Source organism: Nannobrachium achirus (genome assembly GCF_963921795.1).
Source record: "Nannobrachium achirus genome assembly, chromosome: 2".
NCBI lineage: Eukaryota > Metazoa > Chordata > Actinopteri > Myctophiformes > Myctophidae > Nannobrachium > Nannobrachium achirus.
In genome coordinates this window covers 55,120,320-55,132,471 of record NC_137811.1, presented here as the reverse complement: position 1 = coordinate 55,132,471, position 12,152 = coordinate 55,120,320, and the positions used below count along the sequence as shown (strand labels likewise).

The window sequence follows — 12,152 nt, the reverse complement described above, 5'->3', positions numbered from 1 at the left end:
ATGTCGGGACAGACGCTGACGGACCGCATCGCCGCGGCGCAGTACACCCTGACGGGATCCGACGTGGCCCGGGCGGTCTGTAAAGCCACCACGCACGAACAGACGGCACCAAAGAAAAAACACCTGGAATGTAAGTAGCCTATAATAACCATGCATTGCACCCCCCCATCCCATATCTATCCTATCCTCCATTAGGCCTACAACTAGGCCATGTCATGATGCCATGCACAAGGGGTGTGTGATGTGACGCGCGCGCTTGCACGCACGCGCAGGCACACACACACACACGCGCACACACACACACACACACACACACACACTATGGTCAGAGGCAGCCTTTACATTAATTTGGAATTCCACTTCATTCTGCCATTAAAGTGCTCCACCAATGAGCTCTTATAAACAGAGACAAGCCATCCCTCAAACAATTAAAGTCCCCTGATGGACTTTCCTCCTTCCTTCTCCTGTCACTCGCAGTGTTTAGCACTGCACAATGAATTCCTGCTCCATGTGGTGGTGAAATGCATCATTGAAAAGGTCATGGGTGTTAAAACAATAAACATACAGTAGCTACTTTTCCCTGTGGTCACACTTGTGTGTGCTTGCATTGTCAGTCTTGGCCATTTACAAACAATGAAATGTTTATTTTTATTTTTATTGATTGATTTCTTTATTGACATATTAGCATACAAGCATACAAATAGCCAAAAGGATGAACATAAAAAAGCTGGTAGGCTTATTTCCATTATGGTCCTTTCTAATACAATATAATACAATAATACAGTACACCAATATTCTCTAAAAGCATCTTACTGTTGCAAATGGGACATAGTTATAATTGTGAAAATTGTCTTTTTCTTTTAGCCATCTTTTGTGTGAAGATTTAAAAGTGTCCTTTGAGACTATGGATTTAAGTTTCTTAGGAAGTCCATTACACATAACGGCTGCTGAGTCTAGAAATGTGCTCTTTCCCATACCACTGTTGAATTCGTATGGCACAAATTTGTCAGTAGAGCTACCTCTGGTGTTATACCGATAGGTGTCCTTTACTTCTACAAAATATTTGATCAGATACCTATAATGTGGCATAGGAGGAACTCAGTGACATATTTCACACACATTTCTCTGGAAGAAAACATTTTAATAGTGCATTGGTAAAGAGAGATGCATGCAAAACTAAAGGTTTAAGTGCTAAAAGGTTCCCTAACATGTTCCCATGTGTTCAAAAGCATCTCTATATGAACTTGTTATGTGCAGCTGATATTTTGTAAGATGTTAAGTTTAGAGCTGAATGGGTAGAGGCCACCTGGGAAACAGAAGGTCCCAGGTTTGGTTCCCCGCCCCCCTATGTATTGAGGAGCCAGCTGCTGGGTGAAGCTGAAACAGAATTTCCCCCATGGGATTAATGAGTTCAATACCCCGCCACCTGACCTAATCAATACTATGCTGTAGTGCACTGTAGACCCGTGCAGCTGGCACTCTTGACATTAGAATAAAGCTTTATTGTCCCAGAGAGGCAATTTGGCTTGCAATAGTAATCTATATTAAGTAAAAGTTTGAATCCATTTGAGGTGTAACACTGCAACAGTAAATCAAACTAACCGAATGAAACAATTATAAAAGATAACCAATTATCAATAATAATTGCACAAAATCTTTTTTGAGCATGTCATTATAGGTGCAACTTACTATATACAATAAAAAAAAGTAATCAATAGAATAATGGCTAAGAAAATTATAAGTGCAGTCCTAATCCATACAATATAGTGTAGTTTATAGACATACATACATTACACACACATGAAAACAACTCCATAGTTAAGCACCAACCTCACTAATGGCATTGTCACTTGTCGCCAGAACCTTGCCATCAGAAGAGGCAGCAAGGAAGGAAGGAAGAAAAATGAAGGGCACCATTATCACTTCCACAGATAGCTATGCTCCCATTTAGTTTAAAAGGCCAATGGAATAAATTACATCCCCCTAAGGACATTAAGGTAATCAGTCTATGATTAGGTCAATGGTGGCTTGTGGATCCACTCAGTGAAAACCTCAGTGTTAAATGAGATCATTTTTAACTCTGTCAGTGTATCAAATGTAAATGTACAGTAATACTTTTAAGGTAATGGTTGGGCAGTTGGGCATCTTGCATTCAGTACTCTGTCTTTATAGCTTTTAATCATTGCATAACTGATTGAAAAGCACCGGCCAAAGATGTGTCAGCGTTATTTTGACGTCTCCAAATGCTGACAAAGCTTTCTAGTGCTTGCAGAACTGCCATTGGTCACTCTTGTTTAGTGCTGATGTTGCTCGCTATCATGGGCCAGTGAAGTAAAACAACAAGCTGTTGCATACCACATATAAAAACCCAGCAACACTTTTTAGAGCAGCTTTACCAAACCTTTCAACTCGAGACCTACAAAATAGTGAAAATAGAAAATGTACAACCTCACAATGCGCTGTATCGTACAATGTTGTGAACTTGTAGATTGTCTATTTTAACTTCATCTTTTACATATCGTCATCCTATGTCCAGCTCAGTTGCCTGCAGCCACGCCCTCGTCTCTGGTCCCAGAGAAGAGGTTCATTATCTCTGGTTCATCATCTGTCATTTTTATAATCGGTTAAATCCATTAGTTTGATTAACTGTGGTACCCTGACTTTGTCCAAACAGCACCAAAGGAGTTTGCCAGCAATTGGTCACGTTAGCTTTCTCTCCAACAAACTGAACTCAGTGTGTTCCAAAAAATGACCATAACATTTTTCCACACAGCTTGGGCAGCTTAATGCAAGTCTTCTGAAGCCAAACGATCACACTGAGAGCAATTATTCACTACACCAGTGTTTCCAGAGATGTTTCTGAGACCCAGGCCTTGAAGAGACCTCTGTAGTTGTGTGACGTCGACCACAGTGTAAAGATGTGATTGGTTGGCGTCATAATTAATTCAGTAAGTTACACTACTTGTTACTGGGGAAAGTAATAATGTTACATAAATATATATCTTATAAAAGTAAGTTCTGTAACAGAACTCCAGGCACGAGCAGATATTTTGGTTTCTCCAAAACAGTGCTTGTAGACAGGATTTGATGTTTCAAGGTTAACTTCAGGTTTAAAGCTTATGGTAGCCTTTCACATGAGATTTTGCAGGCCACCATTCTATACAGACATCTTTCGTTTAAAGATAGCAGGGGTGCTCTCACCTCTGAAGCACACAGATTGATGCTCAAAATGATCAAAAGCATGTGTGTGTGTGTGTGTGTGTGTGTGTGTGTGTGTGTGTGTGTGTGTGTGTGTGTGTGTGTGTGTGTGTGTGTGTGTGTGTGTGTGTGTGTGTGTATAATAATTTATATATGAAGGCTAATCTCTGCTGGCGATTTTCTGTCTCCAATAGAGACTGCTTCTGTGTGGGAAGATCAATACAGCTCTAGTCCTCATCAGATACTTTGTAGAAGTGTTTCTGCAACTTTCCACAACACTCCATTCTGGTCAACAGAATTCTGCAAGTGTAGAGAAAGTTAGGCTGCAACTATCGATTATCTTCTTATTGTTTTGATCACTTTTATCGAATAATGGGGAAGGATGTTTTATTATCATACCAGTAAGACGCCTTAAGGGGCAGGGGGAGAAGCGCCCTCGCCGGATGGAATTAGTTTGCAAGTGTGATTCAAGTTGCAGTTGGATGTTTAAGTTGGACAAAATGTGGACAAATATATTTTCCCAAATATGGATATGACTGACGTCTGACATCATAGATGTCTTATGTGATAGACCACCTGAGACTCACACAATATGTCAATATTTGGGCATTCCAAGCTACAGTATGGGCTTAATATTGTTGACATCAGGAATCTCCATATATGGGCATGGACAGGGTGTGCCTGTTTTCATAAAAATAGCCCATCTACAAGCTCATATCGCATTGCGACACCCCTAAGAGGAAGAAGTGTTTAAATTCTCTCCTCTATCCATCGCCTAGGCTAATTCAATATCATGCGTTTGCATTTGCTCATTTGCTACTCTGACCATCTGCCATGTTGGCATGCATGGGCTTGTGGGCATACAATTGGCTTGGGAGTCAGACTCATTCCAAAGATCTGAAGATATGGGCTATTGCTTTCCTAGCATCTTTACTATTGGTGCTGCCACATGTTTGATGTGAAACAGGGAAAGTAAGAATAGAAGATGATAAATTATGAAACGGGACAATGCACAATGACTACTTTTACTTTTGGTACATTTTGATGCCAATACGTTTACTTTCTAAACGTTCTACACAGTATTTGAGTAAATGTACTTTGTTACTTTCCACCCTCATTGGCAGCAACTGAGTTTTTTCCCCAAGAGTTCTCAGCATTATCAGAATTCTATTTGGCTACAAGCCAATAGAAACAAATGACTTGTGTTTCTATGGCTTGGTCAGGCTAAATAATGATCTATTTTCAGAGGACTAGATTTATGATCAGAGGACATGCAGGTCAGTCTCAGCCCAGTGCAAGAGCCAGGCAGCTAAAGCAGAGGTACTCAAAGTGAGGTCCGGGGATCCCCTGAGGTCTTTGTGGGGGTTCCAGGGGGTCCCCAGCTAAACTCGGTGATATAACTTAACCCTTTAACCCTTTATACATTGGATATTTGAAAACAGATTGTCTATCTTCCAAAAATCTTGGAAAAAGTGAAATAAAATGTGTTTAATATTGAAACATTTTAAAGGGCTAAAGTTTGGGGTTGTTTCGTTACCTTGCCATGATGTAACTCCAAAGGTGGGCAAGAAATCAAAAATAGTTGCTCCATTCAAACGATGCTCCGATTGACTTACATTGTACAGTGAAGAGGCAGACAGACTGTCTACCAAATGAAGATGGCTCATATTCTAAGCCAAAGGCAGGCCCCAAATGCTCGTAATGACCTCCACCCTTATTTGCTGGTGATCACATTATCACTCAGCCTCTTAATCCTCACCACTTGGTAACACAGTTATGGAGGCTGTGTGAAGGTTAAAGTGATATTTACACAACTATTAAAATAGGGCTTGATATCACGTTACCAATGTATTGGATTTACTCACCAAGATCCCATGCCTCTTTGATGGAGAGGAAGTATTTGTATTTTACTAAATTATTCCGTTGTATTGCGCCTATGAAAATTGCAGAATATATGATGAAGTTTATACTTCAAAGTACCTATCCAGATTCCAGACCAATACCAGGTGTGTGTTCTATAAATCCATTCTGCAAAAGGGTCAGGCACATTTGTCTGAATAGTGTTTAATTAATTTGGTTGTGGTTCTCTCACATGTTGTTAGCTCCCTGAAATGGATCTGGCATATGACCAACATAACATTAGTTTGTGCATTTATTTAACAGAAGTCAAAAGACTTCCTATCCGAATTTATTACCAAGATCTAATTGTGTTCCAAAGTCATAATTATAAACATAAATAACTTAACATAAACAGAGCTTTTTTATCATTTAATGTGGAAACATCAGAGTACTTTGAAAGATGACACTCCTGCTCTTCAACCTCCCCAATTTCTCACCTAGACTCTTCTCTCTCCTGGCATGGCCAAACTATGGAACAAACTCCCCATTGCAGTTAGAGCTGCAGGCTTACTCAATATCCCGGCATAAACAGACTACAGACTTCACCCGGAGAAGGAAAGGTGGATTCGGCCAAGCCCCGAAATACTGTACCTGTTTGTGTGTCTCAAAGAATAGCACTCCTCTCTCCTTGTGTCTCTTCTTCTCACCTTTTTCGATAGATGCCACGTATGCAGCTATATCTTGGTCACTTGTTCTCACGTTTTGTTACTTAAGATTGTTTTTTATTGACCACAAATGTTAAGAATGTTATTTAGAAAGTATGTTGTTTAGACAGATATAGGTTCATTGCTTACCTGGTAGACTGCTTTCTTTGAGGCTCTACATTGTTCCCTCTGGACTCATGAGTTCACGCTCACACTTATTCTGACCGTAATTCACTGTGGATAAGAGTGTCTGCTTAGATGCCTAAATTGTAAGGTGTACAACACGTTATGCATGTTTGTAGCGTGTTCAATACAAGTGATGAAGAGAGAAAACACGTCCTCCCAGTCACAGAAGCAGGCAATTTCTTTCTTCAATTTCTTCAAGGTCTATATTCAAAGTTGTGATAATAATGTAGCGCTTTAAGTTATGCAGTGTCCTTGACATGAGAACGTTTGGGAAGCACTGCTGTAGCAGAACATCCATCTGTGTGGGTTGCTCATTCATTCTCACCTGCTCTGCAGATGTTCTAAATTGGCTGTCTTCCCAATTAGCAGGTTTCTTGAAAGGATAGATTGTTCATCTACTCCGTCATAGCTAATAAGGTGTGTGTCGCTTTTTGTGGGTTTGAAACACATACGCATACATACTACATCAGTGATTTTCAAACTTTTTTGTCTCAGGTCACCCCTGCAAATTACTTTTTCATCCAAGGCACCCCTGAATTACATTGATACTTTGTAGAAACTTCACATTTATGTCATATTATCGTATGTAAATATGTCAATCTTTCCCCCTAAGATACAGTATGTCACAAGGAAAACCTAGAATATCCGTTTCCATAAGGACAGATTGAAAATAACTTTCTACTTGACGTTTAACCCCAGCATCACTATTGTGAGGGGGAACATTAGCCAAAAAAAAATCGATCTACAAGCTCACAATGCGTCAAGGTGTGTGTGTGTGTGTGTGTGTGTGTGTGTGTGTGTGTGCGTGTGCGTGTGCGTGTGTGTGTGTGTGTGTGTTTGTGTGTTTGTGTGTGTGTGTGTGTGTGTGTGTGTGTGTGTGTGTGTGTGTGTGTGTGTGTGTGTGTGTGTGTGTGTGCGCGCATGTGTGCGTGCGTGTACATGTATGACAGGGTGCTCTAAACCTGTTGAATGCACACTAAGAGTTCACTACCTTGTACCGGTATGGCATGTGCCTGCTAATCTGTTCACCCAAGTGTAAGTATCAGTTCTTCTTTCAATTAGCCCAATTTCATTTGTAAAACAGCAGCTGGATAATAATGAATGTGAGCTGCGTCTCATGCTCCATTAGTTGGATTGGATTGGAGTCAACACATTGTTGAGTACAGTACACATCACCACTGTAACAGTGCGTGCGTGCGTGCGTGCGTGCGTGTTTGTGTGCGTGTGAACGGAGAGTGAGACAAAGAATGGAGAAGCATTTTTACAAATCCTTTTTGAGACCAGTTTCAATTTGTCTCCACGTTTCCCATTTATATTATTACAATTACAATGAAGTACATTTACTCCAGTCCATCCATCCTGGTGCTCCACGGTAGCTATAGCAGAGACACCATGTAGTAGTGGTATCTTGGCACTGTGCTGCAGTGAGCAATGAATGATGAGTCGGAGAGAAAATGGGGGGCTTTGCAAGAGTTACCAGCTGCACATGCTGCACATGCTGCAGTTAGTATCCTTGAAATCCCAGAATACCTTTAGAAAGTCATACCTAGCGTGGAAAATGGGGGTACCATCGGCTATGTGTGTAGCCACACTAGCCGGATAATAAATGAAGAAGGCGTGCACGACGTACAACCACACTGCTAATGTCAGACCTCTATCTGGTTTCAACAGCCAGTCTAAATTGATCGATCTGTCCTCCTTTCCTTATACCCACCCGTTTCTCTCTGTGTGTGTGTGTGTGTGTGTGTGTGTGTGTGTGTGTGTGTGTGCGTGTGTCTGTGTGTGTGTGTGTGTGTGTGTGTGTGTGTGTGTGTGTGTGTGTGTGCGTGCGTGCGCACACATACACAAACACGCTATTTGGAGGTCAGCATGCCCTTGAGCCTGCCGCTGCAATGATAGTACTGTAGCATTCATTTTAGAGTACAGACATGTCTGATACTTCAGTACGCCCTTGTGTTGCCCATCTCACATTGCATCCAACATTTGAGGGGGATGCTTCCCTCTATATCTGCACTTCATTTGAACACAGACATCTTTATGTTTAGAGATGTGCAACAGTTATTCGAACCAATCAAGTTAGTCGATTGAGGAAATTAATCGATATTTGATACGTTGATGAAATAGTTAATTAATTAAATCAATCAATCCCTATGTTGGGCATGTCATTATAGGTGAAAAGTCTAAACCGAGGGTCTTCAACGGGGGGTCCGGGACGCCTAGGGCGTCCTCAGAGTTACTACAGGGGGTCCTCCAAATCTTTGTGTGATAGAAACTTTTTTTCTCCTTTTTTATATGCATGCACTTGAACCCTAGTGTCCATATCCTGAGAATTGTAGCCAAAAATAGCAGATCTACAAGCTCAGGTTTGGTGTAGAGGGGAAAAAGGGCAGACCAAGTACAGAATGAGGTCAAGTTTATTAAGTAATGACGGTTCAAGTGGTTAAATACATATCTGAAAACACAAGTTGACATGAATACATATCTGAAAACACAAGTTGACATGAATCCAAAATACACTGTCAAACAATTAAATATGGAATCTATGAAAAGGTTGTGGGGTCCCTGCTTTATCTCTCTCTCAGCTAAGGGGTCCTTGGCCTGAAAACGTTGAAGACCCCTGGTCTAAACAATTTAAAAGAGCAAGTGCTGTGTTAGCATAGCGGAGACTCGCCCCATCCAGTGAGTACAGTATGTGGGTGAACAGTGGTGTCCCAGTACAGTAGGTAAACCTGCAGTGAGCACAGCAGTGCACAGCAGCACAGAGCCATGTCTACACGCAGGCTGCCCATTAATAATGCAGGGAGGCTTGGATTTCCTCCTGTTTAATCAGCCTGTCTGTCTGGCTGCTGGGCACTGCCTCATCTGGACCACATCTCCACCTGCATCTCTATTAGTCAGCCGCAGCACGGCCATAACACCTACAGTACATGCTTGCATGTTGGGGAAAACAGGCAAAACCACACAAGAGAATTCTTTGACTTTTTAGTTTGACTTTGACCACAGTATCTCCGACCTGTTAAAAGCTCCTTCGCCAGAACCTCGCATCACCAGACTTTCCACCGCTGAGGAAAGCCTTGTATTCGCTCCAAACCGAGCAGTGTGATCTGGTTTAGGAAAAAATACATTGATAAAAATAAATTGGTTCTGGTGGTTGGTTCTGGTTGGCGTCGCATAGTTTTGTTTCCCACCATAATGCAAATCAATTCGTTTATTCTCGCTAGTTGCGCAACGAGTTAGAATAAAGATGAACATACCAAACGATTATTATATTAAAATAAAAGAAAGAAACAATTATACCACGCTAATTCCCAGGCAGGGCATCAATTGGTTGAAACTGAAAATTAGTTTGCCCTCCCCAGGGGACCAGAAAATACTCCCTTTAACTTTAGGACCAGCCTCTAGCTATGGGGCTTTTAAGCCGTGACATCATTTTGTAGGCAGAGGAGAATCTGCCCCCAGAGCATTTTCTGTCCCTCGCTATTTCAAAAAACAACGACTAAAAAATAACGACTAAAGTATAATTCTAACACTTTCCTTTCAACAACAAAGAGAAGAAAAATGTGTAAATAGTAAAAATAGTAAAAAGATTCACGGAAACTGGGGGCAGAAATTCTCCTCTGCCTACAAAATGATGTCATACTTAACAGCCCCATAGATACATCAAGCTGGGACTGTACAGGCTTGAAGGGGCCAGAGCTTAAAGGGATACGTGAGCCAAAGCTAAGCAGGCACAGGGAGCTGGGCAAATCGAAACAAATGTGCACAGGAAGTCATTCTGCAGCAGACAAAGTAAATACCTTGATGCAAGCAAGGTTTATTCCTTTGAGCAATTAGGAACACAGCAAATGTGTCAGAGAAATGTATTGATCAGGGGAACACAGTGAGCAAAAGTGGACCCATGGCGCCGTGGGAGGAAAGATTAAACGAAATTGGGCAATCAGTTGACTAAACAGTCCTGGGCGGGGGATTGACTCAGTTTAGGTTGCAATGGGCGGGAGTAACAAGGGGCGTTGGATCAGTTATTGAGCGATGGATAAGCCAGATTTACAACTGTTTTGATCTACAAGCTTGTATATCTGCTATATAGACACCAGCGCTAACTAAGTAGAGATCAGGCTATAGACACACAAAACTGTAAACATCTTGACGTCTGCCCTGGTATTTGCCAAAATCTCTCAGGCTTTTCCAGTTCAAGTTTGTGTATGAGGGAGGTGGTGATAAGGTCAGTGAGCATAGAGGCTTGAAACTGTGTTAAAGTTACACTCTCACCAATGTATGATCTGTTACTCATCCATTCTCTCTATGATGTGCAGCTAGGGGTGTCGCACCAAATTCTGGGAAATGGGCACTTTAACTATTGAAAAATAACAGATATACAAGCTCACAAGCACTGTGAGCTTGTAGATCTGCTATTTTTCAATAGCTAAAGTATAAAATAATTAAAGCCCCTTCACCTTGGGCCCTTAACTCAGTCCCACTTTCCCCCCCTTTTGACGCCCTTGGTCCTGGCTGTGGACAATTTTGAGGTACATTTAATGTACTTTATTTCCATTTTTATTAATAATACTCCCCTACAACATCTAAGAGGCGATATTGTACTTTTTACTCCACTAAATTTATTTGAGAGCTCATCCTACTGGTAATATTATAATGTATTATTATTATATATTATCATTATATATATAATAATAATAATAATAGCCTGAATGACCATACAGGTCTTGAATGACCATACAGGTCTTCAACTCTGTCCCACAGACAAGGAAAAGTGTCTTTGCCACGGATACATTTGTCTGTGTACTGACATATTTATGACCCGTATTCAGGGGTTGACACTAAGGTCTCAGAGGCACTTGCCTGTCGGGCAAGTACAGGTCATGTTCTACTTGCCCTCAGGTCATGGCCACTTGCCCTCATAATCGCAAAATCGTAACATTTGAATTAACGTTCATTTTAACGTATTTGTTACCTTCTACTTGCAGTGATGTTGCTAGGTTTTCAATATAATGGGAGACCCACAGGTGGTCATTCAAATAGGTCCCAGAAAAAAATGATGGGTCCCCAAATTAAATGTTTTTGAGAGTTGTGAGCTTGTAGATCAGCTATTTTCCAACATTTGCATCTTTCTTGTATTATTTTACAATTTGGCTAGTATTTGTTTTTATAGTATAGTTTGATTACTTTTGATGCAGCAATGGTCTTTTTTTTCTTGTCTTTAAATGTATTTAAAAAGTCCTTAAATTATTACTTCGTTGTCATCTAGGGACCCCCCCAAAATCATTTGGGGAACTCTGGGGGGTCTCGACCCACAGGTTGACTCACTTGACTGAAGTGGAAGAGAGAATGTAGTTTTAGTGGATGAATGAAAGTCGAGCAAAGATATTTGTTTCAAGACAGTTAGAAAGTGTTTATTGCTCTGGTGTTTTCTTTTTACACACTGTGATACTCTTCGAATGCGTTATGCTTGTGTCGCAACGTGAATGATCTGAAAACAACGTTGTGCGTCAGAGCGGCTCTTGGCTCGCTCCGATGCCGACTACCGTGTGCGGTTCGCGGCAAGCTTTTCTGCGTGGTTCGCTGAAAAGAGAGGCGGCCACGGCACGTTGCGATGGTAAAATCTTGCTCTTTCGAAAGACTATCATTTCGTCCGGAGGGTTTTACCGACGGAGGTTAAGGTTAGAGTTGGGTGTAAAAAAGATGACATGTATAAACAGCGAAGCTATCCCCGTCGCAACAGACACTCTTTGGAGAGAGGATTGATCCTGCAAACGTATTCACATTTAGGTTTTGCGCGAATGAAACCCACTGATTTATACATAGTTGCAGCTGTGTGCGCGTCGTGTCTTCATCATAATGTGATCTTGTAGATTAGCTGTTTTCGACGGAGGCACGGAGCACGCACGTGTTTGCGTGTGTGTGTGTGTGTGTAGGGACTGGGGAGGAGGGATGGACTGAGGGGGGAGAGAGAGAGAGACGGAGCAGCACTCTAGTCCTGTTCAAGTTTCTAAAGACGGATAATCTCATTATATATTACTCAAAATGTGCGCTTGCCCGGTCGGGCAACCTGGTAGCAACCTTCACCTGCCCGACCATTTTATTTGCTTGCCCCGGGCAGTCGGGCAAGCGTTAGCGTCAACCTCTGCGTATTGCATCATCTGAGTGCTTCTTCCACCACTGCTAGGCTGCAGCCTTGGGTGGAATGATGCCAGCGTTCTCCTTGGACAT

At 41.6% G+C, this 12,152-nt stretch overlaps 1 protein-coding gene across 1 annotated transcript in view; it reads left to right on the top strand.

Annotated features, from left to right (window-relative positions):
* The window catches only part of LOC308309132 (clathrin coat assembly protein AP180-like), a gene marked incomplete at both ends in the record, with an annotated part of 50,305 nt that continues 38,153 nt past the window's right edge, over positions 1-12,152 (top strand). The window contains one exon of the mRNA XM_080754608.1: positions 1-130. Within this exon, the coding sequence (XP_080610734.1) occupies positions 1-130 (130 nt within the window). The remainder of the gene's footprint in view (positions 131-12,152) is intronic.